Genomic DNA, 25,088 nt, shown 5'->3' on the forward strand with positions numbered 1-25,088 from the left:
ACAGGATCCCATTTCTTTTCAACCCCCCCCCCCGGATTAAAAAGCAGAGAAATTCACTAACAGGCAAAAAAAAACATGCCGTTTAAGAACATACCTACTGCCAACAGATACTTCTATCAAACTTTAAAATGCAGGGAAATTGGGCAGCTATAGTGAATGCACCAGGGGAGCAGGAGACCTGACCTCCTCTCTGAGATATTGGACTGCCCTACAAATCTGAAAAAATGCAAACACAATTTGGATTGGTCTGTCACAGTCCATTCCACTTCTTGTGTAGCTTGGAAGAATTTGGTAACGTGCCTCTGAGCATATGGTGAGTGGTGGCAACACCAGCCATCTCCAAAGATGGAGAATTACATTTTTGTATGTTTGTTGATGTTCTTCTTACTTTGCTTCTTTCCTGTGTTACTACTGTTTCTACACAGAATCTAACAAAAAAAAAATTATCTCCTTATTCATCCTAGAAATCTGTGTCAAATTTATTTTTATTAATTTCAAAGCCTTTTTATTGGTCAATGTCATATGATAGTGAAGATAGCCTTTTGTGTTTCAAACTGGAGGTTATGTTCTATTTCTATTTTCGGTGCGTTAACAGTGGAATCTGGACCTGCAGTTTGATGTAATATCAGACTGATTACAATATGTTGCTACCTAAGCAATGACTCTAGCTGTTGGAAAAAAATAAACTTGGCCAGCCCACGATGCAAGTTTTCAACCTGCTATGCTTTAACCACTCCACTTAAGGAAAGGTGGACATGGTCAATTAAAAACATAGAGCTCACCTAGAATTTGCTAGAATATATTTCACCTCCCAATGTTTTATCTTGTGCAAACTGAGACACGTCCTAATTTCCACTGGCGACTATTCTGCAGAATAGTCAGTGCCATTATTCCACAATTGTTTTTGGAACGTTTTTAGTGTTGCAAAGTGTTGCTGTACATCATATATTCACAGAAACAGAAGCAAAAGAAAATGATTTACAATAGGAAATTTCACTAAAATAGCAAAGTAAATCATACACATTTAAAGTGACTATCTGAACTATATCAACTGTCTTAATATTGTTGTTTCCTCCCTGCTAAAACAAGATCAGCACAGCACATTTTATTTATTTATTTATTTATTACATCACTGGCTTTCTTGGTACCCGCAACCGCATTCCACTGTATATATAAAAACCTGAACATAGAGCCATGACTTTTAGCTTCTTTAACTTCTACAGTGTTTCACCCACCCCACCTCAAAAACCTTGGTAATTGTAGCTTTCAGAGTGTGCTGAAAATTCCGCTTTAGTGATCTTAACCATTTCACACGGTTAACATTCCCAGCAGTTTCCTTCCATTCTGGGAGTTGTACCAACTCAGCAAAGGATTAACTGGTTCTTCTGGGTCAGAAGAAGGAAGTGGGAAGAGCCAGTGTGGCATGGTGGTTACAGTGGCAGAGTAGGACCTGGGAGACCAGGGTTCAAATTCCCACATTGCCATGAAACTCACTGGGTGATCCTGGGCAAATCACTCTCCACTTAGCCTACCTCACAGAATTGTTGTGAAGATAAAATGAGGAAGGGGGGGTGGTATGCATACCAACCTGAGCTCCTTGGAGGTAAGTTGGGACTTAAATATAATAAATAAAGAGCAAAAGTACCATGTTCAGCAGCTGTGTTGGCATCAGTGGTGGTGCTGGAATTTATCGGGGTTATAGTTGGCCTCCATCGTGGGTGAACAACTGCTGAGAAAATGAGAAAACTTATCAATGGAGTAAGAAATCTAAAGAGGTGTGACCATCATCAAAAGTCTCCATCTCCCTTTTGCGGGAGCTTTCCAATTCCAGCAAAAGTGATTTGTTGTCATTTGATACTAGTCTCGTTTGCTGCTTCTTTATTTTGTTGTATTGTAAATGGGATTTTAAATTTGTTTTTACTTTGAATGTCTCCCAGAGAACTCTTGTTTTTGGGTGGCTGATAAATGGAATAAACGGACAATCAAACTATCAGTACTGCTAAATATGAGATGCAAAGCATGTCAACTACCAAATATGGCCAAGTATCAACTGTCAAACATCAAATATTGGAATCAAAAATCATTGTGCGACCAACAGGGATATCAAATGCTTGAGGAGACTGTTTGGAGAATATTTGACATTGAAATTCACAAAGCAGATTACTGTAAAGGGAATTACAGGCAAAAATGAGCCAGAAGCCATTGTTGCACTTGGTCACATCCATTTCTTGCTACCTTTGTCTCCTTCTTCCCTTTCCTTTGTTTTATTTTTCACCCCAAAACCTCACCCTTGTCTCAATGTACACTACAAGCTCCTTGGGGTTGTGACCCATCTTTTGCTTATGTTGCTCTACAAAGTCCCATTTATACTGATGTTGCTATATTCAAATAAAACAGTCATAATAATTTATGGCAAGAGGGAAGGCCAGTAAGAAACACACACACACACACACACACACACACACACACCACTACATGCAACATATATTTCTGCATTTTTTGTTTGCAATTTGCATATCCAAATATCTTTCTCTTATGTAAAAGAGCTGCAGGTCACTCATTCCACACTAAATGTTGCACTTCTGGGGGATTTGGTGTGCCATCGCTAGTGTCTGTTGCTTCCTCATTCAAAGTGCTTCTGCTGATCAACCTGCCATTGCACTGGGATAAGGACTCAGACCTTCTCCATGAACCCTCCTTCATCGACCAGCTTGCTGTCGTGCAGGGGTAGAGCCCACGAGGTAAGGATGGATGGATCTGTCCATTTGGGGTTCTCTCTGTTTCTAACTTTTTCAGTATTCAGTCTGCCACATGTCCACATCAGTTTTTTAAAAAATCTTCAAAATATGTGTCAGCATTTTAGTGAGGATTTCTCCTAATATGCACATTTTTGTATCTAATTTTGCAGAATATACACATTTTTGCAATCAATTGCATCTAATATACTGCATTTGTCTAGGTGTTTTTCACTAATATAGCCATGTTTATGGAAGATTACTTTTAAAAAGTAATAAATTACAGTTACAGTTACATGGCCCACAAAAAGTAGTAATTACCGTTACAATTACAATTGCTCTGAAAGTAACTGATTACTTTACTTTTACTCAAAAGTAGTTGCTACAATTACATTTTAGTTACTTTTTTTAAAAAAATGCCTACAAGGTGCTGGCCTTGGCTGCTGCACATCTAAGTAGCCTAAAACAACATTAAAAATAAGCGCACACACACAGAGGGTAGTAGAATTTTTTCCCATAAGATTAACAGAATGGCATAACAGAATCTCACATCCCCTCACCCCACCCCCAGCAATGATGATACCCCAACACACATATTTTTTGTATATATATATATTGCCTCCAGCTCTTTTCTCGTTCCACTCCTGTCAATTTTTAAACAATTGTTTTCTCCACCCCGTCTTGCTCTCCACCTCCTCCCTCGTCGCCTCCTAAGCACCCACAGCGCATGAAGGAAGAACAACACTGCACAGAAGCCCAATTTGAAGCACATGATTTTTATTCACAAGTCAGAGGAGCAGAAGACTTCCCCTGCTCCCCCCCAAGTAATGCGCAAAAGTGATGCTGGAAACATTACAATTACTCCTCAAAAGTAATGAAGCTGCTACTCATTCTATTACCAGCAAAATGTAATGAAGTTACCCACTCATTACTCAAAAAAGTAATAAATTACAAGTAATTCGTTACTTGTAACTAGTTACTTCCAAGCTCTGAGTAAAGGAGATGTAAAGAATTTAAAGAGAGCTAAATAAATAAGGTAACTAAGTTATGTGTGCAGTGCATGTTTGAGAGAGAGGCAGGAGTGTGAGAGGGGGAAGGCACGGAAATAATTGCTTTGCTGGCTGCTAATGCTATCACTGGCTTTGTTGGTACCCACAACCGCATTCCACTGAATATATAAAAACCTAAACATAGAGCCATGACTTTTAGCTTCTTTAACTTCTACAGTGTTTCACCCACCCCACCTCAAAAACTTTGGTAATTGTAGCTTTCAGAGTGTGCTGAAAATTCCACTTTAGTGATCTTAACCATTTCACACGGTTAACATTCCCAGCAGTTTCCTTCCATTCTGGGAGTTGTACCAACTCAGCAAAGGATTAACTGGTTCTTCTGGGTCAGAAGAAGGAAGTGGGAAGAGCCAGTGTGGCATGGTGGTTACAGTGGCAGAGTAGGACCTGGGAGACCAGGGTTCAAATTCCCACATTGCCATGAAACTCACTGGGTGATCCTGGGCAAATCACTCTCCACTTAGCCTACCTCACAGAATTGTTGTGAAGATAAAATGAGGAAGGGGAGGGGGTGGTATGCATACCAACCTGAGCTCCTTGGAGGTAAGTTGGGACTTAAATATAATAAATAAAGAGCAAAAGTACCATGTTCAGCAGCTGTGTTGGCATCAGTGGTGGTGCTGGAATTTATCGGGGTTATAGTTGGCCTCCATCGTGGGTGAACAACTGCTGAGAAAATGAGAAAACTTATCAATGGAGTAAGAAATCTAAAGAGGTGTGACCATCATCAAAAGTCTCCATCTCCCTTTTGCGGGAGCTTTCCAATTCCAGCAAAAGTGATTTGTTGTCATTTGATACTAGTCTCGTTTGCTGCTTCTTTATTTTGTTGTATTGTAAATGGGATTTTAAATTTGTTTTTACTTTGAATGTCTCCCAGAGAACTCTTGTTTTTGGGTGGCTGATAAATGGAATAAACGGACAATCAAGCTATCAGTACTGCTAAATACGAAATGCAAAGCATGTCAACTACCAAATACGGCCAAGTATGAACTACTCTGCTCCTCTGGCCGACTTGCTTTTCTGCCTGCCATTTGAACACTGAAATTCAAATCCCTGCTCTGCCATAGAGTTTGCTTTGCAGCCTTGGGCAAGTCACTGTCTCTCAGGGCCAAATTTTGTGCAGGTCACTGCCCCCTTCCCGCCGCCCACAGTTCTGCAAAAACTCTTTGAAAACCTGTTTTGGAACACTCTTCTCTCAAACAGCTGTGTATATGTGATTTTTGTTTCCGAAAGATGAAAATAATAACTATTTGTTGCAGCCTGACACATTTTGCCCACATAACATTATGGGTATTTGTGGCAATTATCTGTACTCTGGCCCTTTGAATTTGGTTTATTTCAAGAGACTGAATCAAGCAACCCTATACAAGCAGGCAATGCTCTTCCCCCACACTCCTTTTGTTTGTTTATTTATTAGATTTATATCCCACTCTTTCTCCCTCCTTTAAGGCTTCCCATCCAACTGCTGACCTGATTCATCCCTGCTTAGCTTTATGGAATTTGGCCATGCCTAACAGAATGGCTGTTCTTTCCACTCTGCAGCCTGTGCATCCTCAACTTTTTCCCACCTGCAGCCCTGTTAGATCACAACAGTGCTTACTCATTGTCAGGGGATGTGACTTTGCATTTATTCCACCCACTGGCAAGGGAATTCTGGGCGTTAGCAGGGTGTACATACACACACACAGGGCCGGTTCTAAGGGGCAGCCAGGTAGGGCGCTGGCCCAAGGGCCCCTGGAGCTACGGGGAGCCCTCCGCTCTCCTTCCACGATCAGTGGAAGCATCCGCGGACTACCATCCTCCCACTATCCCCCCCACTTTACCTACTTTTCCGTTGTTTTTTGCGGCACGCAGATTTGCCATCAATAAACATGGCAGCTGAGGTTTCCTTAAGGGGCTGAAGCCTCTGCCACCATCTTGGCTGATGGCACGCATGCGTGCTACACCCACGTGTTGCTGCCACCAACAAAGATGGCAGCAGAGTCTTCAGCCCCTTAGGGAAACCTCAGCCGCCATCTTGATTGATGACAAACGTGCGCTGCCGCAAAAAACAACGGAAAGATAGGTGAAGCGGGGGGATGGCGGGTGGCTCTTAAGTTCCGCGGACCGCAGAGAGGGAGTGGAGGGGCCCAGGGCAGGCTGGTACCCAGGGGCCCAGGCACGCCTGGGGCCAGCCCTGCACACACATACATCACCTTTCAACCCCAGCCATTTTCCACTCATGTTCAAAAAGGCATGGTGAAAATCCCAAGTTATTTACCATGTGGGAACAGATTTGTGCTCTGTTTCCAATGATTTAAATGCTAAAATTGGTACCAACTTCACTGTGATGCTCCTTATCACGATCTTTGTCCAGATGTTTCACTTAGACCTGTAGTCAGGGGGCTACCCCCTTAAATTTTTCTGTCCCCCCCCAAAGTTTACATATATAAAAAAAATTAAATGTATTACAGAAAGAGATTAAGGGGTGCTAGCTGGAGAGCCGGAGGGCCCCCCAAAAACCAGAGAGTCTGGCCAAAAACCGGAGACCTGGTAACTCGAATTCAGGGCCAGCCCATCTCTACTCATAGCCAAAGTGAAGCAGCTGCATCAGGCAACAGATGCTGGGGCTATGTGGTGTGGCAGCAGTTGATCAGCCAATCCTCCTGTTCCTCAGCCCCAGCCAGTCCTCTCTCCGCGAGGGCAGAGCTGTGGGTAATGGGTAATGACAGAGGCACCATACATTTCAAGCAATATCATACCACTTTAAACAGTCATGGTTTCCCCCAAAGAATCTTGGAAACTTTAGTTTGTTGAAAGGGGTGCTAAGAGTTCTTAGGAGACTCTTATTCCCCTCACAGAGCTATAATTCCCATGGTTCCCTGGGGATTGACTGTTAAACCACTCTAGGATCCTCTCTAAAGGCCTCCAGAGAGATCTTCTATCCTTCGATCAGGAGAAAAAAAATGCTCTGTCTGCTTTTTACAGACCACTCTCTACCAAACAGAGAGGGTTGCAGCCAACTAAGTTCTACTCAGAGCAGACCCATCAAAATAAATGGACCTAAGTTAGTTGTGTTAATTAACTTCCATGGTTCCCTCTGAGTGGGACTAATATTGGATACAGTCCAGAGCTTAATTGTCTGATTGTATTGTGAGATAAAGTTGCAAGGCCTGGTGGGCCACTTTTTGTGGCTTAGCATGCCAAATCTGGCCCGCTGACCCAAAGTTAGCCACCCTTGGTGTATAAGATTGTAGACTTAAGCTACTGCTACCAGGGGAAGGCAGAACAATCCTGATGCAAGCGAACAGAGGAGCCCAAGAAGAGAAATGTGTACAGGCACAGAGGAGCCCAAGAAGAAGAGACCATTGGGGGACTGATAATGTTGCAATGTGGGTGACTATCTGCTGTGCTGGCTCCATGAACATGTTGAAGAATAAAAATTGCAAGGGGAAAGTCTGTAATCACAGCCTCCTCCCACCCACCAGCTCTACGCCTTTGCACACAGTTATACAACTTTGCAATTTGCTTCACCCTCTGATTTGTTTATCCATTCAAAGCATGAATCAAAGGCTGAATTTTCAAGGAGACATTGATTACTGGCAAGACTAGGAAGCTGTTGGCTTGCCTCTCCTTTCTCCCAGGAGAAAATATTTTTTACATAAATAATAGCTGAGTTCAGAGTTCGTGGAGAATCACAAGGCCTACCTACAAGCATGAGGCCTCCACACGTAGAGTGAATGCACAGATTGGTTTTCCCGGGGCACCTGCACAGCACCAACCTCCCCACCTCCATGCCATCTTCCTCTCCTTCACAGTAAGCAAGAGCAGCACCAGTGCCAGGAGGCCAGGTCAGCACTCCCGCTTGTCCCTGCTAGCTGCTCCTCCTCCCCACCGGCCGCTCCTCACCAAAATATTTCAAAATGCCTAGAAGTCTCCAGTGATCTCACCTCTAAAAGAAAGCCAAAGAATAGTAGTGCTGCCCTTAAAACTTTTCACCGCTCAGGAAAGTGGGGAGCATGTAACAACATTATATGACTGACCCTTATTGTTCAGCAGTTAGAATTCACCAGCGCCAGCCAGCCCAGTTTTAGCCTGTTACAACCATTACCTCTGCACTTAGCATCTGATGTTGCGGTACACTCCTCACTGGTGACCTCGTCCTCTTCACACATGGTGCAAGGCAAACAGGGGTCAACGTGGTTAGCTTCGTCAGAGTAAGTCCCAAGGGGGCATTTCTCACACCAGGTGTTCTGACTCTCCCCGCAGGCGTACACGAGGCCAAAGCCCACTTCGCAAATTCTGCACTTTTTGCACTCGTTGCTCCTCTCATCCCGGTAGTAGCCATAGATACATCTGCAGACGGTGTTGTCTGATTCCACGCAGGGAGCTGACATGCCTTCCAGCCCCACACACTCCTTGCAGGGCTTGCAGGGCTCTGTGATGCTCACGGTGTCTGAATAGGTGACACCTGGAATGCATCAGAAGGAAAGAACAGAAGTGAGTGACAGTCCCTCAATAAACTGACAGTCCACTGACCAGAGCATAGGGACAGACAAATCTCTTGATTTTGGTTTCTCTTCATTTCTCTTTTTCCAGTCTTACATTCACACATAAGTCACACGTACACTTAAAAGTCCTCATGAAAATTCATCAGCATTTTAGTGCAAATTTCTCCTAACATGCACTTTTGTAAGTATTTTTGCCTATTATACACATTTTTGCAAGCAATGTTCCTTAATATATTTTATATATGTTATTTTCACTAATATATGCACTTTTATGCACACTTTCCCCGAATATGCACATTTTTATACACATTATTTGGTTGGAGAACTGCATCACAACATTTAGGGAAGTGCAAATTTTGAAAGATGACTATAATTTGGTCTGCATTTTGTTTCAGAAAGTGAGAATTAGGTAGGTTTGCATTTAAATCCTAAGGAATCTGACTTTCTCCCCCATCCCTACCTGTGTATGGCTGCAGGGAAGAGTGGGGTGGCCATGTTGACTCTCTTTAGCAGGAAGCTAAGGGGAAGCGGCTTCAGCAAAGGCTCTATTTTGGTCCCAAGGCAAAACCAGCCTAGGCCCCCAGAGCCCAATAAGCATCTCAGCACACGCTGAGTTTCAATTAGAGCTACAGACAGATTGGAATAACTGTCTGCTTTGATCTTCTCAAAGGACGTGTGTGGTGTCAATGCTTCTTTGCCCCACCATGCTTTGGTACACAACCATTGACCTTTCACACTGGGCACAACGGGTTGTATAACATGTTGGTCCTGCTTAGAGTAAACACATTGAAATGACTAACTTCGACCTATTCATTTCAATAGGTCTACTATCAGTAGGACTTTGTTGGCTACACAGCCCAAAATAACCTACAGAGCAATTCTGAGACATGAAAGTTGGCTTAAGTTAAGCCAGCCCAAAGTATGCCAGAGCCATATCCCGTTCAGGAGTGAGGCTACTGCCAGCTGAGCAGGCCAAAGCTTGGCAGAAGTAAAACAAGCCTGTAAAACAGAGTTTGACTCAAACAACCCTTTTTGCCGGTATAATTTCAGGCAGGTTGCCAGGTCATATGATTGAACAGAGCTGGGATCCAGCATAAACTCCCCTCCCCGCCCAGTCCTGCCCCCAGAATGCCAATTTTTGAGAGATATGCTAGTCTCAGCTCACCCGGCTGAGCTAGGATGAGCAAATTAAGCCTGCGTATCTCCGGCTAAGCAAGTTGCGCCAGTGTAGTCTGGCTGAGCTGGGAACCAGCCAGCTCAGCAAGAGATCTGCTAGATCCTAACTTGCTCATCCCAGCCTATCTTGGATTTGGATTGTGCCTCGAGTCTGCAGAGAGATTCCTGAGCCACCATCTAAAGACTGCAACATATTTCAGAGATGGGGCTTCTACCATGACCTGTACCAGCAACATTTATTTTATTTTTATTTTTAACATCAGATCTGGGGAAGTGTCCTGAGACACTTGAAAGTGAGCTCACGACTTTGTGATTTAGATTTGGTCCAAATATTATGACACTGTTTCTTGTTTTGATTTTTTCCCCCTAATGCACCAAAATGTGTCTACAAACCTCAACTTTCAGCATTTTAGGGAGGGTCAGAATCCCTTAAAACATTTATTAAAGAATAAGTAAAATTGCATAATTGAAATGATAGCTCTTACCGGTATAATCCTATACATGTTTATCATAACTAAGCCTCAGGTGACTTCAGTGGGACTTGCTCCCATATATGCATATGTTGGCAAGTAAAGGGTTCCTGAGAGTATTTTTCCACAGCAGAGTTACAAGGCCAAGAAGCACAGAGTCCGTGCAGATCTCAAGGACAAGTATCCAAGGCAACCAGCTGGCCTTATCTATAAGACTTAGCAGATCTGGCCAGTCGGTGTGGGGGTCGAGGAGTTTGTATAGAGAGAGCTTGTGATATATTGTCAGTAAAGTAACTCTTAAAACTTATTACTTGTCTGGCTCATTGCTTCAACTGGCATCTAGCCTGTCACTATACTGTTCTGCATCCTGGGCATCTGCTTGCGCCAGATACAACATCCAACAAGTGGTAGCAGAGGATGGTTACCTGGTGCTGATGGTTACCTGGTGCTGAGGATTGCAGAAAAGCGGCAGAGAAAAGCCAGAACTGCAGACCAGCGAGTAAAACAGCAGAAAGACGGAGAAACCAAAAGCTGAGCTGAAAGCTGTGAGAGAGCCGTGGGAATAACTGACTGAAGGACAGAGGTGAGAAGCTCTAATTACAAAGGCGGTGAACTGTGAAAAGTGAAAGTATGTCTATTACGTTATCGGCCGGGATTCCCTTGGAAAGGCTGACAGGGAAAAATTATGGCACTTGGAAACAGAGAATGTAGGCTTTTCTAGTGAAAGAAGACCTGTGGAAAGCTATCGCAGAAGACCCACCCGCCGGGGTGCCTATTCCAGCGGATTGGAGAAGGCTGGATGAGAGGGCAAAGGCGTTAATTGTTCTTGCTATTGATGATTCTCAATTACTGCACGTGCGTGATGCAACAACAGCTAAGGAAACCTGGGAAACTTTAAGAAATATTCATGTGAAAAAGACTGCCAGTTCTAAAATATATCTTGCCAGAAGATTGTATCAGATGCGCTTATCTGGAGATACAACCATGTTAGAGCATTTGTTGGAAATAAACAGACTGTTTACTGAGTTGTCAGAACGTGAAATTGAACATTCTCAAACGCAAAAAGTGTATATCACATTATCTTCACTAGATTCATGTTATGATAGTCTGGTGAGCTCTTTGGAAGCAATGGACAATGCAAATCTCAATATGGATTACATAGAAGGAAAACTTTTACAAGAATTTCAAAGAAGGCAAGAAATGGCAAAGCAAGAAAGGACTGAGTCTAAACACGTGGAAAAACAGAACAACAAAGCTGCACAAGAGAGACTGTATGGACAAAAGGCATGTTATTTTTGTGGTTCCAGGCAACATCTACAAAGGAATTGTGAAGCAAGAAGAAGAGAAAGAGGAAGAAAACCATGTGTGCAGGTGATCTATGCTAGTAAGAATAAGCAATGTATTAACAATGAGCAGGGAAATAACTGTAAAGATTTATGGGCAATTGACAGTGGGGCAACAAATAGTATAATCAAAGATAAATCCATGTTTCATACATTTTGTGACGTAGAGGATCATGTAATAATGGCTGATGGATCTAAGAAACAGATCAAAAGTAGGGGAACAGTGAAATTAGCAGGTTTCAATACCATTATGACTGATGTGCTGTTTGTTCCTGATATTGAATGCAACATTATGGCTGTGTCGAAACTCAATGAAATGGGGTTCAATGTAATGTTCAAAAGGGGTTCAGTGCATGTAATGAGAGGAGGAAAAATATTCATGAAAGGAATAGTGAGGAACTCATTGTTCTTCTTACATGTGAAACAAACAAATCATGTACTCATGTGTGCTAATAAGAAACCCCATAATAATTGTGTTCATTTATGGCACAGAAAACTAGGCCATATAGGATATGAAAATGTGGTGAAAACAACAGAGAACAGTAATGATGTGACATTGAGAAACTGTGAAAAATATGTAGACTGCCACGTGTGTAAACAAACTAGGGCAGTTGTGGTTGCAAAGAACAAAGAAGCCATGCCCAGTACAAATGCACCTTATCAATTAATACACGTGGACTTAGTGGGGCCATTTCAACCTACTCAGGGGGGTGCAAGATATTTCCTGACAATAGTTGATGATTTTTCAAAATTCTGCACTGTTTATTTACTAAAAGCTAAAAGTGAAGCTGCAGAGAAACTGAAAAGATTTATTACAAAAATTGAAGTGCAGTTTGGTGTCAAAATACAGAGAATAAGATCAGATCAAGGAGGAGAGTTCTTAGGACACTCTTTTACTGAATACTTGGATAAAAGAGGAATAAAACAGGAGTTAACAGCCCCTTATAGTCCTCATCAGAACGGGTTAGCTGAACGCTGGAACAGGTTGCTTCAGGACTCAATAAGATCAATGCTATGTGACTCCTCTTTAACACAAGGTTTCTGGGGAGAGTGTGTTCTGTATTCAGCTTACATTCAAAACAGAATATTCCATAAGGCCACTGGAATGTCTCCTTATCAGAAATTGTATGACAGAAAACCCAGATTAAAACATTTGATTAGGTTTGGAGCAGAATGCTGGGTACATGTTCCCAAAAATAAAAGGACAGGGAAGCTGCAAAGGAGAGCAGACAAAGGGTACATGCTGGGATTTGAAAACACGTATTACAGAATTTGGATGCCAAAACAAAGGTCTGTGGTGTTAAGCAGAAGCGTGCAAGCAATAGAGCAGGATTGGGAAGAGAAAACATATGTGGAGTTGGGAAACACTGAAGTTAGTAGTGAACAAGAACAGGCAGATACAGTACCAATAAAACAAGAAGAAACAGGCAGCAGTAGTGAATCAAGTTCTAGCTCTGAGAGAGAAACTGAGGAATCGCCTGACACAGACACAGACACTAAGGCAGAAATACAACCACGCAGATCAGAGAGAACAACCAAAGGTATTCCACCTGTTAGATTTAAAATAAATTCCATTAAGCATATAGACTTCAGTAACTGGAAAAAGTGGGATGATGGGAATCATGAAAAATAATTGCTGAAAGAAATATAATGAAAATGATGCTGAGATTGCAATGGAGTAACTGTATTACAAATGATGCTGATGTAAACTGAAGAAAAGAAATGTATCATGTGGAGAAATGTAATTTAAGTGACTGCAAGAAATGTAACTGTAATTGTGATAACAAAAGTTAGAAGAAACATGAAAGATGTAATGTAAATGATAAAGGTTTATGCTATGGAAAAATAGGTGGGGGGTGTTGGCAAAGAAAGAGTGCCTGAATGTATTTTTCCACAGCAGAGTTACAAGGCCAAGAAGCACAGAGTCCGTGCAGATCTCAAGGACAAGTATCCAAGGCAACCAGCTGGCCTTATCTATAAGACTTAGCAGATCTGGCCAGTCGGTGTGGGGGTCGAGGAGTTTGTATAGAGAGAGCTTGTGATATATTGTCAGTAAAGTAACTCTTAAAACTTATTACTTGTCTGGCTCATTGCTTCAACTGGCATCTAGCCTGTCACTATACTGTTCTGCATCCTGGGCATCTGCTTGCGCCAGATACAACATCCAACAGCGTGTACAGGATTAAGCCCCATTTAATTTAACTGAGTAGACATGCACAGAATTATGCTGGAAAAGTGGGGTGGAAAACCACAGGCCTGGGAGCCAAATGCAGCCCCCAAGGCTTTCTATCTGCCCTCGGGACTCTCTCCAGGTCAGGTCACACTTTTTCTGTACAGGTCACACTTTTTGATATGAAATGGGATGTACTTTAAAAATGTAACATGGCTGAGGCTCTTAATTTTGTTTCTTGTTAGGATGGTTATTGCAAGAAAATGGAAACATTTAGAGGGGTTAAATAAGGATTTATGGGACAGTCAAAGCTATTGCTGAAAACTAACTCAAAAATTAAGGCACAGCAGAGGAGAAACAAAAAAAGATTTGTTTTCAACCATGTGGCAAAACATTATTTTATATGTAAATGATGCCAAGAATGTTTAAATGCCTCCAGTGAAATACACCACTATTTGGAATTCTTAGTAATTCTTCAGCTTCAGGTGAGAATACCATAAGACCCTGAGAACGACATCCTGATGCTTACAAATAAAACAAATCTTTTAAAAAGGACATATTACTACCCTCTAATCTCAATAATAATAATTCTTCCCAGGGATTATGAATGCAGCAATTCAAATTTGTATCTTGTGTGAATGTCTGTTTATTTTTAATTCTCATTCAATTGCATTTTTCTCCTTTATTTCCTTATTTTTAATATGTTATTACGTTTTTGATTAAATACATAAAAAGAAATATACAAATAAACATCCTACGGGACAATTTATATTGTGTTGATACTTGTGTGTCAAAAACGAAATAAAAATGTATCTTTTAAAAAAGAAGATAAAAGTCACATCTATTCTCCACCCATCACTGGCATGTGGCCCCCAGAAGGTTTCACACTAGAGAATGTGGCCCTTGGGCTGAAAAATGTTCCCTGCCCCTGCTGTAAAACACCAAAAAGACCTTGGAAAACAGAACATTTTTGCCTGGTGCCTAAAGGGTAACAGAGTGAGCACCAGGAGAACCTCTCTGGAAAGGGAGATGCACGTACATACACATACTTGAAATCAACAAAAGCAGAGGGGGAATTTCAACATGATAAATTGAAAAGAAAAAAGTCACAATGCAAGCAGAACATGAAAGAATAAGGACTGAGTTGATCCAAAAAAATATATATCAAATTACTGCAAAGCATCTGGACTTATTCAAACCAATATTGCACCACTGTTTACAAAAATTAATAAAAGACAACCAGCCTAATGCAAAATTTTGTCTTCCCTTTCTTCCTTGCCTTAACTGCATGCATTTGGTAAATTAATTTTGACATCTCAAAAGGCCAGCTCCAGACACTCTTGGATGAGACCAATTATCTGGATCCAGATAATCCGATTATCTGGATTCCGACGGATTTGAGGCCTGGTTTTGGCGCGGAAACAGCCTTGGTCGCCCTGTATGATGACTTCTGTCAGGAGAGAGACAGGGGGAGTGTGACTGTTGATTCTTCTTGATCTCTCAGCGACTTTCGATACCATTGACCATGATATCCTTCTGGGAAGACTGGCTGAGTTGGAAGTGGGAGGGACTGCATGGCAGTGGTTCCGCTCCTACTTGGCAGGTCGGCTCCAGAAGGTGGTGCTTGGGGAACATTGCTTGGCACCCTGGATTCTCCAGTATGGGGTTCTGCAGGGGTCAGTTCTGTCCCCCATGCTATTCAACATCTACATGAAATAATTGGGTGTGGTCATCCGGAGCTTTGGAGAGCCTTGTCATCAGTATGCTGATGACACACAGCTCTATTTCTCCTTTTCATCTTCTTCAGGTGAGGCTGTCAATGTGCTGAACCGGTGCCTGGCTGCAACAATGGACTGGATGAGGGCTAATAAACTGAGGCTCAATCCAGACAAGACTGAGATGCTGCTAGTGGGTGGTTCTTCTGACCGGATGGTGGATGTCCAACCTGTCCTGGATGGGGTTGCACTCCCCTTGAAGGAGCAGGTTCGTAGCTTAGGGATTCTCCTAGAACCATCTCTGTCACTTGAGGCTCAAGTAGCCTCGGTAGCACGGAGTGCCTTCTACCATCTTCAGTTGGTCGCCCAGCTATGCCCCTATCTGGATAGAAATAACCTGGCTTCAGTTGTCCATGCTCTGGTAACCTCTAAGTTAGAATACTGCAATGCACTCTATGTGGGGCTGCCTTTGAAGACGGTTCGGAAACTGCAGCTTGTGCAAAATGCAGTGGCCAGATTGGTAACAGGGACCAGACAGTTCGAACATATAAAACCAATTCTGGCCTGCTTGCATTGGCTGCCTATATGTTTCTGAGCTCGATTCAAGGTGCTGGTTTTAACCTATAAAGCCTTACACGGCTTAGGACCACAATACCTGATGGAATGTCTCTCCCAACACGAACCCACCTGTACACTACACTCAACATCAAAGGCCCTCCTCCGGGCAGGGCCCATGGGGGGGGTGTAGGGGGTACATCTTACCTGGGCCCGGGGTCAAAAAGGGGGCCCAGGAGCCAAAGGAGGGGAGCTCCCTTTTCCTCTCTTTGTTATGTCATTTCCTGCTGGCTCCCATTCTGCAAGCCTGCTACAAATGGTGCTTTTTTTTCTTTCCCCCCAACTTGTGCAAAAAAGCATAACATTGTTCAAACAAATATTTGTATTTCTGTTGGATTCTGAAAATAAAAATAATCAAACTTGAGGATTTTTTTCATTTTTTATGAAACTTACTCTGGAAGAAACTGAGCATGCTCGGTGGCCAAGGTAACAAGAGGAAGAGATACTTTGACCTTAAGAGGGCATAGTCATTAGGAAGCTAGATTAACCCTTCCCCTTTAGTATGAAAGGAAAAATGCGGTTTGAGGGCTCATATAAGGTAAGCAGTGTGAACCTTTAAACCCTATCACGATGAGAAAATCATCTCTCCAAAATGTATTCTCACAAATCAGGAGCCCAGAAAAGAAAAGACAAGAAAGAACGAGAGGAAAATGAAAAAAGGGGTCAAGAAACGCTCTTTCAATTTGGATTAAGTGCGGCTTCAAAACATTTTTCATTGAACTCACCTACAGAATTGGAGCAAGAAGAAACTGTTGGAAACCTCATCCCCAAACAAGGAGCAGTTGATTTGGGTAATCATGCACAGTATTTTGATGAAGGGGCAGATGCAGAAAATGAAAATGGAAAACAGAAAGAAACAGACATACAGACACATGTGGAAGTGAATTTGGAAGATTAGAGGAGTAATCATAATGTAGGCCTTGACACTGGATGTATCACAACTGAGTTTCCATCTCAAAAGGAAATAGAAAAGTATGTTATGAATGGTCACATCCCTCTGCCTAAAACATTCCCAAAAGACACCTGCAATCAAGTGTTCCCAGAAAGCATACTGAAATTTCAAAGCACTAATGGAGAACTACATGTAAGAGACTGGCTTGTCTGGAGTCAACAGAAACAAGCTTTATATTGCTTTGCATGTCGATTATTTTGGCACAAGACAGTCAAGACTAGCACTTCTGCATCTAAGTCTGCACTGGTATCTGCTGAAGGCTGGGATTCTAATGGGAAGTGGCGGAAACTTTCCTACAGGATCCCAAAACATGAAAAAGGCAATAGTCACAGAGAATGTTACCTAGCTTGGCGAGAACTAGAAAGGCGCCTGCTGTCTGAGACAGGAGTTGACATCATCTTCGAAGCGTCAATCAAAACTGAAGCTGTGAAATGGTACAACCTTTTAAAGCTCATCATCGATGTTGTACTCTTCTTGGGAGAACGTGGTCTAGCATTGACTGGTTCATCCCATCGAATTGGTGATTCAAACAATGGAAACTTTTTAGGACTCATGGAACTGCTCTCCAGGTGGGACCCCATCCTTCAGGAACATGTGCTAAGTATAGAGGAGTCACAGAAAAGGAGTGAGCGGCTTCAAGTTCATTATCTGTCCCCTGACTCACAAAATGAATTTATTGCAGAATGCTCGAATCTTGTGAAACAACACATTTTGCTTGAGAGGCAATCTGCAAAGTACTTTGCAATAATAGTAGATTCCACACCAGATTCTTCCCATATTGAACAAACATTTCTTTTGAGATACGTACTTTTAAAAGAAACGCAGTATGAGATTCAAGAAAGATTTCTCAAGTTTGCAGATTGTAGCAACAAAAGAGGGGAAGAAATTGCTCAGTTGATAACTGATACATTGAAAGAACATGCTATTCCTCTCCGTGATTGTAGAGCTCAAGGCTATGATAATGGGGCAAATATGGCCGGAAAATACAATGGCGCACAAGCAAAAATACAAGAACAATGCTCAACAGCAACTTTTTCACCTTGCGGTTGTCACACACTCAACTTATGTGGAAATGATGCTGCTGAATGCATACCTGAAGCAATAACCTTTTTCAGAACAATTCAAACTGTGTACCCCCTGTTCAGTTCCAGTGCTAAGCAGTGGGAATTACTACAAAACCGTATTGGTTGTTCTCTTCATGGTATGTCTGAAACAAGATGGTCAGATCATGTTGAATGTGTAAAGCCTTTTGCAGCTCACTTGCCTGGCATTAAATTAGCACTGGAAGACCTCCTAGAACTAAATTTGATGGCCAAACCAAGAAATGAAGTCCGAGTTTTATTATATGTGACATCTTTTGCCTGTGTGTTAATGTCAGCCGTGTGGTACAAAATATTAGCTGGCAGAGATATTTGCAACAAGGTCATCCACGCTAGAGATGCCACACTGGATGATGAAGTAGCAAACATAGAAACTCTCCTCATAGAGCTGACAAAACTTCGAAAGAACTGGAAATGCATGTGGAATGAAGCCAAATTGGTTGCGTCAAACCTAAATATAGAAATAAAACTCTCCCGTAGATGTGATGGAGTTAGGCGCAAGAGGGCAAGGCCACATGATGGCAGCACACCTGATGCTAACTTGGAAGAAATGAATGACACAGATGATACTCCAGAAGAGGCCTACTTCAGAAAGTGTGTGTTTTACGTTTTGGTAGACAATGTTATAGCAGGATTAACTGTCCGCTTCAATGCTGTTAAGCAGTTGGCAGAAACATTTGATTTCTTGTGGAAATATCTCACCATGGCCAAAAGTGATGTGGAGAGAAAAGCTTTATCTTTATCAGAGTAATATCCTGCTGACCTTAATGGTGATGATTTTGGAAAAGAAATGCAACATTTACCCTCAGTACATAAAGCAAATTTTGTAAATGCACAGTTAAAGCCATTAGATCTGTTGAACTTGTTACAGACTTGGAGACCTGTTTCCAAATGTTTGTGTTAGCTTAAGAATACTATTAACAATTCCAGCAACAGTAGCTTCTGGAGAGAGGTCATTTAGCAAACTTAAGCTAATTAAAATTATTTAAAGTCTACAATGTCTCAGGAACGTCTTGTGGATTTGGCCAGGCTAAGTATTGAATCAAACATCGCCAGAACAATTAATTTTCATGCTGTGATTTGAAATTTTTTACAAAAAAAGGCCAGGAAATCTCTCTCTTTTTAAAGTAAATAGTAAGTTTATCTACCTTGTTTCAATGTAAATTCTCCTTATCTGTATTGTAGCATAAACAAAGATGTTCAAATTAAATGTGCTTTCTTATCTCTGATCCTCTTTTATTTTATTTATATTTATTTATATTTATCGTGGAGGGAGTATAAGAGCATAAGGCCTTAAATGCAGAAAATTAACAGAGCGCTTCACTCCACCCCTCTCTCGTCTTCCATACCCTTTTTGACCTTACAGGCTACAGCTCATGGCATAAAACCGTAGTGGATAAAAACAGAACGACTAATGGAGAAGGTAAGGGGCCCAAAAGAAACTTTGTACCCCCTGATAAAATTCCTCTCAGAGGCCCTGCCTCCGGGTGCCTACTCCGAGGGAAGCTGGGAGTCTGGCAACAAGGGAGAGGGCCTTCTCAGTGGTGGCCCCCAAATTATGGAATGATCTCCCTGACAAGGTGCACCTGGCGCCAACACTGTTATCTTTTCAGCACCAGGTCAAGACTTTCCTCTTCTCCAAGGCATTTTAGCATTTGTTTTTAAATTGCTTTTTAAAAAAGAACTCCAAGCATCCAGCATTCAAATGTTGCCAGAACACAGTATATACCTGACATCCCCCCGCCCCCCAGTCCTCAGTTGTCATCCTGGAAGTGACTTTGAAGGAAACTCAGTTCTCACCACCAGGGAGGTAAGGAGGCTATAAAAGACTGGGAATTTCAGAGGTATACTGTCTCTGAACATGGAGGTTCTATTTAAATCTCATGGCTAATAGCCACTGATAGGCCTACACTCTACAAATGTGTCTAAAACCCACTTAAAGCTGTCAATGCGAGTAACCACTATCAGATCCTGAAGCAGTGAATGCCATATGTTAATTATTTATGGTGCAATCCAAACCCAAGAATCACCAGGATGAGGGGGTGTTTTTTAATAAGTGGATCTCTGGATAAGCCTGGGCTTACCTGGGCCTCAGCCAGCTGAAGTTTCCCTTTCCAGCTCAACTGGAGCTCAGCCGAAGCCAGCTCTGCCAAGTCTGGGTAAATTCCCAGAAAGCAGCATTCCAGGGGTGTGGCAGAAGTGGGACAAGGCATGGGGAGACTTTTAAGGGCTTGTTTTCTCTTTCCCAGGCTCTGAGGCCGACTCAGCTGGCAGTAGCCCAGCTCCTGAACAGGGTTTGGAACAGGGGTAATTTACTCCAGCTTAATTTAGGCTGACATAAATTATCCTGGCTTCCTACAATTTGGATTGGTCTGCTATTGTATGAGGGTCCTTTAAAGAATCCTGAATGTACTGCCAATCAATTTTCTTGTATTGATCTTGAGATATGGTATAATGTAAGACAGGGAGGGGGGAAATCTGCTTCTCCACATCATGCATACTTTTATAACCTATGAAAGGTCTAAATTACACATTGTTGTTGTTGTTATTGCTGTTGTTAAATTTATTTCTACCCTGCCTTTTGGCCAAAAGGCCCTCAAGGCGGCTTACAAAAAAATAGGCACGTATAAAAATACATCAACGAAGGCAATACAATTTACAAAAATTAAATAACAAATAACATTATTAAAGAAAAACAGCAATTACAACATTATTAAAAAACAACAATTACAATTTATATCCCTGCAGATGTTGCTGGACTGGATTGGATGTATGCATTGTCACCTATTCCTACAAATGGAACCTGAGAAACAGTGAACAGTCACCTATGCCATGAATAATATCAGAAGTAGATAGGACAGTCATTGAAGTTGTTAGGAGTTGCTGGCACCTTTAGTTGGATTATGAAAAGTTGCAATTGCACAGATTGTTTCTGAAATCTTCTCTGCAAGCTCAGCATAAATTGCCGGGAGTCTTCTGATAGTGCTGTTGCTAAATACACAATCAGCAAATGCCTGCTTCCATTGTATTTGCTAAATAGACACAGTAGATGGGTAGGCGGAGGATGTGGATCTAGATCAGAATCATGACAAGGAGCAAAAGGTTCAATTCCTTCCCCCCCCAACCCCTCTCACACTGTCATCTCTATTGTCATCTGTGCCCCCCCCCGTTGTTATTCCGATTGGCCCTGCTTGCTGGGGCTGATGGGAGTTGTAGTTCAGCAACATCTGGAGAGCCACCGGTTCCCCATCACTGGCCTAGAATGTAGGGATAGAGTGTGTGTGTGCACCCAGATGGATAAAACAGGCTCAGTTGCAACCATAGATTCAAATAACTTGCCTACTCTGGCTGCAAGGCCTTTTGGTAAAGCAAGTGTAGCAATAACCCCCAGCTCTTCTAATCATGGTCCCCCACCGTCATTTCCTCCTCAAATTAAGGCATCCCAATGTGACTCCTGAAAGAGGGGGGAAAGACTGTTTAGAGTTTGCATAACTATGCCTGAAGGCAAAATTCACTCCCTGTTCATGGCTGCGTAGTTATAATCACCTCATAACAATAAAATTAACCTGACTCCTTCACAAAGATCTCATAGGATGAATCACACACCAGTGAGTATTACAAAGTGCACTGCATTGCCTAAAGAGGCAATATATTATGATTTAATGGGGGAGTTAAATCAGCAGAAGGAGCCTATGCAAACACACCGACTTCAAGTTAAAATAGTTTATTTCAATTTCGCTTTGGCTCCAGTGAGCCTGTCTATATGGAAAGCAGGGCGCAGACCATATCCAGTTTCATGTGTACTGGAGAGGGAGGGAGGGAGGGAGGGAGGGAGGGAGGGAGCTGAGACTGGAAAGAGTAGTACCTGGATAATAGAATTGCCAAGTTCATGCCCCCAAAGGGCCCCTGTGAAGATGAGCTGGCCAGACCTGTCAGGACCATGTCAGGAATACTAACGCTCAGGATGAGACAAGGCACTCTGCAAAAGTAGAGCAAGCAGCCAGGGCTCAGGACTGGAGTTCAATAAGGAGGAGTCAATCAGAAACATGTAGGTAGCCTGAGTACAAGTCTTCAGAGTCAGATGAGAATCAGAGTCAGGAGAGAGTGCTGCTGCACTCAGGTCCTGCTTGCGGGCTTCCCATAGGCACCTGGCTGGCCACTGTGGGGACAGGATGCTGCCCGGTTAATCTTATCTTTTTTATATATAGTGTTACTAGTGGAGTGGATTGTGGGAATGCTGTGGACATAATTTGTCTTGATTTCATCATAGTGCCAACATTGCAACTCAGTAGAATCCTGCTCCATAACTGAAGGATCACCTTTCTCCACATGTACCTACACAGACCTTGAGATTTTCTATAGAGGCCTTTCTCCAAATGCCTCTAGTGCCTGAGTGACGTATGGTCAAGAGAGGGAGGAAGGCTATAAGGAAGAGGGTCTTTCCTGTGGTGGTGCCCCAGCTGTGGAATGCCCTTGTCAGAGAAGGTCACTTCACTGACACCTACTTTGGTGACATTTTGGCACTAGGCAAAGACCTTTTCTTTTCCCAGACTTTGAAATCCATTTTAACTTTAAGCAGTTTTTACTGTCTGTGTTTTTGTGTATGTATGTATGTATGTGTAGATCTAGAGATCTCCAGAGATATAGATGTAATACTAGCAGCCTTGTACCTGGCGCTGATCAAAAAGTCTAAGAAACTAAACAATCACTGCACTTTCGAAAGGTTCAGTCCGTCATCTTGATTCAAAATGATGTTCCATTGTACCTAAGCAGAGACAACAACCTGTTCCTTGATCTCAGGAATGATAATGCAAAATACAATATCTTAAGAGGTGTCCAAATGCATAGCAAACAGACTGGGCTCAACACCAGTGGGGGGGGGGGGAAGAAAGGTCAAAGAAGGTGAGGGACATGCAGCACCCTGTGTGATCTACACAGCCATTTCATGGAAGGCTTCAGCATCATTACCATGAGGTCTTCCTTTCCTCCAGTCTGTGTGGTGGGGGCGAGGAAGGAAGGAAGGTGAGACCGGACAGAGGGAGGAGGGAGGGGGAGGTGCCTTGGTGACATGGGCAAGGGCAAGGGGAGGTGTCCTGGGGACATGGAGCAAGGGGAGGGGAAGGGGTTGGCACTCAACTCAAAGCACACGAGGCAGAACCCTAGTAGTAGCATTTATACTTTTATTGCTGTCTCAATTATTACTAAGTTTTATATTATTTAATTTCTTGTTGTGAGTCACCCTGAAAACTTTGCTACAGAGCAACCTATAAATACTGTAAGTAAATAAATGTTGATTTGGCAACCATACATTGCTGCCATTTCTGTTTCACAGTGGAGAATGGGAAGCCATGTTTGATTAAACATCTTTTTCCATCACTTAGTTGTGGGAAAGGATTAGGATTGTGGTGTCCAATATAAACATTTGACAATGATGCCAAAATTGCTGACTTTCCATTGACCCTACTCTCCATTCCTGCTTCTTTGGTTTCAGCTACACTCTGTAGGGAATTAAATCCTATATGTAAATCAATCTTTCTCTGCCCTGTCCCACTTCCCAAACTTCCTTGCCTATTTTTCTCATCGAGATCGCCCTCACCATTGTTCCCGAATGGTGTCTGAAGAATAAGTATTTGTTTAAAAGTGGTGCAGGAAGATGAGTGCTGACCCCTCATGTAACCATGTTAGAATATTAGGCTGCCTCCAGACTGTCAGTATTTTGCAGGATGGGTTCAAGCACATACTGGAAATTTAGGTTTGCACATAATAACAAAGTGCTACATCCCCTTAGCACAACAAATCCACTTAAAAAACAACAGACTTTTTGTGGTTTTGTAAAGTGACAGGGAAATGCATTCAAAAGTGGGATGAATGAATGATTAATAGGAAGACATGTACTCACCCCACAAGCAAAACAGGATGAATACTCAGTAAAGCATGGACAAAGGCTGCATCCACACACCATACATTGAAATTACTATTATATCACTTTAACAGTTATTCTAAAGAATCCTGGTAACTGCAGTTGAGGGTGCTGAGGTATGTTATTCCCCTCAAAGAGCTACAATTCCCAGAGTTCCCTGGGAAATGGGACTGATTATTAAACCACTCTGAAAATTATAGCTCTCTGAGAGGGATAGGGGTCTCCTAACAACTCTCAGCACCCTTAACAAACTACAGTTCCCAAGATTCTTTGGGGGAAGCCATGAGTGTTTAAAGTGGTATCATAGTGCTTTAAATGTATGGTGCAGATGTGGCCATAGTCCCACCGCTGCATAAGCTTTGAGCAAGCAAATCAGGATGAATGCTGATAAACAGATCATCTGAAGGTGTCCTTAGTTTCAGTTGGTTTCTCTAAGGTAAAGCACAAAGGCTGAAATTCTATACACATTTACTGGGAGTAAGTCTAATTGAATTCATTGTGATTTACTTCTGAGAAAACCTGTACAGGGTTGCACTTTAAGATGATTTTTAATGGATCATTTTCTCTTTGTGGGAAATGTGCAACTTTGGGGGTCACACAAAACTCTTCAGCTGGACTGGTATTAAAGGGGCTTGTGCAACATAAAAGTTTGCATACCTGCATGTTAGTTTTTAAGTAAATGGAGATGACCGCTTACCAAGCTGTAAAAAAGTCCTCATGAAAATCAGCAGCCGTTAATGCACATTTATACTAATATGTACACAGTCATACATAATTTTGCCTAATATGAACATTTTTGCACAGCAGGCTTCCCTTTTGTAATGTGTTCTTGTATGCTGTTTTCACCAATATATGCATTTTTATGCACATTTTACCCTGGCATGTGCATTTTTGTACATACTACCTGGCTGGAGAACTGCACTGTAACATTTGGAGAAGTGTGAATTTTGAAGGGTGGGTGTGTTTTGATTCGCATGTTGGTTTTACAAAGTGCAAATTAGGTGGACCCGTTTATAAATGCAAACTGAATTCTGATTTTTCTCCAGTTTCAAGTTGAGTCCTTGTGAGGTATATTACTACCCTAATCCACCACTGAGTTCTTCCTCTGTGCTTTCACAGCAGTCCAGCTCCACCACCCCTCCCACCCAGCGCACCATATTAATCTTTAATTAGCTGTGTGATCTCTTGAGGACATTCTTGGGAAATAGCCATTTTCCTGCTGAATGGCAGGATGCAAAAAGTCACTCTTCAGATTGAATGCCTCCATCAAAACACGCCACGCTCTCATTTAAACTTGCCCTTTGCTGTCACTATCAATGAAACAGTGGCCTTTGT

At 42.2% G+C, this 25,088-nt stretch overlaps 1 protein-coding gene across 5 annotated transcripts in view; it reads right to left on the bottom strand.

The window, feature by feature from the left end:
- Positions 1-25,088, bottom strand: part of NGFR (nerve growth factor receptor) — a 92,704-nt gene that overhangs the window by 19,773 nt on the left and 47,843 nt on the right. For 3 of the 5 annotated variants that reach the window (XM_061588788.1, XM_061588784.1, XM_061588787.1), the window contains 3 exons: positions 7,893-8,252; positions 4,388-4,471; positions 1,646-1,729 (listed from right to left, as the gene is read on the bottom strand). In XM_061588788.1, coding sequence (XP_061444772.1) covers positions 1,646-1,729; positions 4,388-4,471; positions 7,893-8,178 — 454 coding nt within the window. In that variant the 5' untranslated portion in view covers positions 8,179-8,252. The remainder of the gene's footprint in view (positions 1-1,645; positions 1,730-4,387; positions 4,472-7,892; positions 8,253-25,088) is intronic. The other 2 variants (XM_061588785.1, XM_061588786.1) reach the window with 2 other exon arrangements.

This window comes from Rhineura floridana, chromosome 11, assembly GCF_030035675.1.
Source record: "Rhineura floridana isolate rRhiFlo1 chromosome 11, rRhiFlo1.hap2, whole genome shotgun sequence".
NCBI lineage: Eukaryota > Metazoa > Chordata > Lepidosauria > Squamata > Rhineuridae > Rhineura > Rhineura floridana.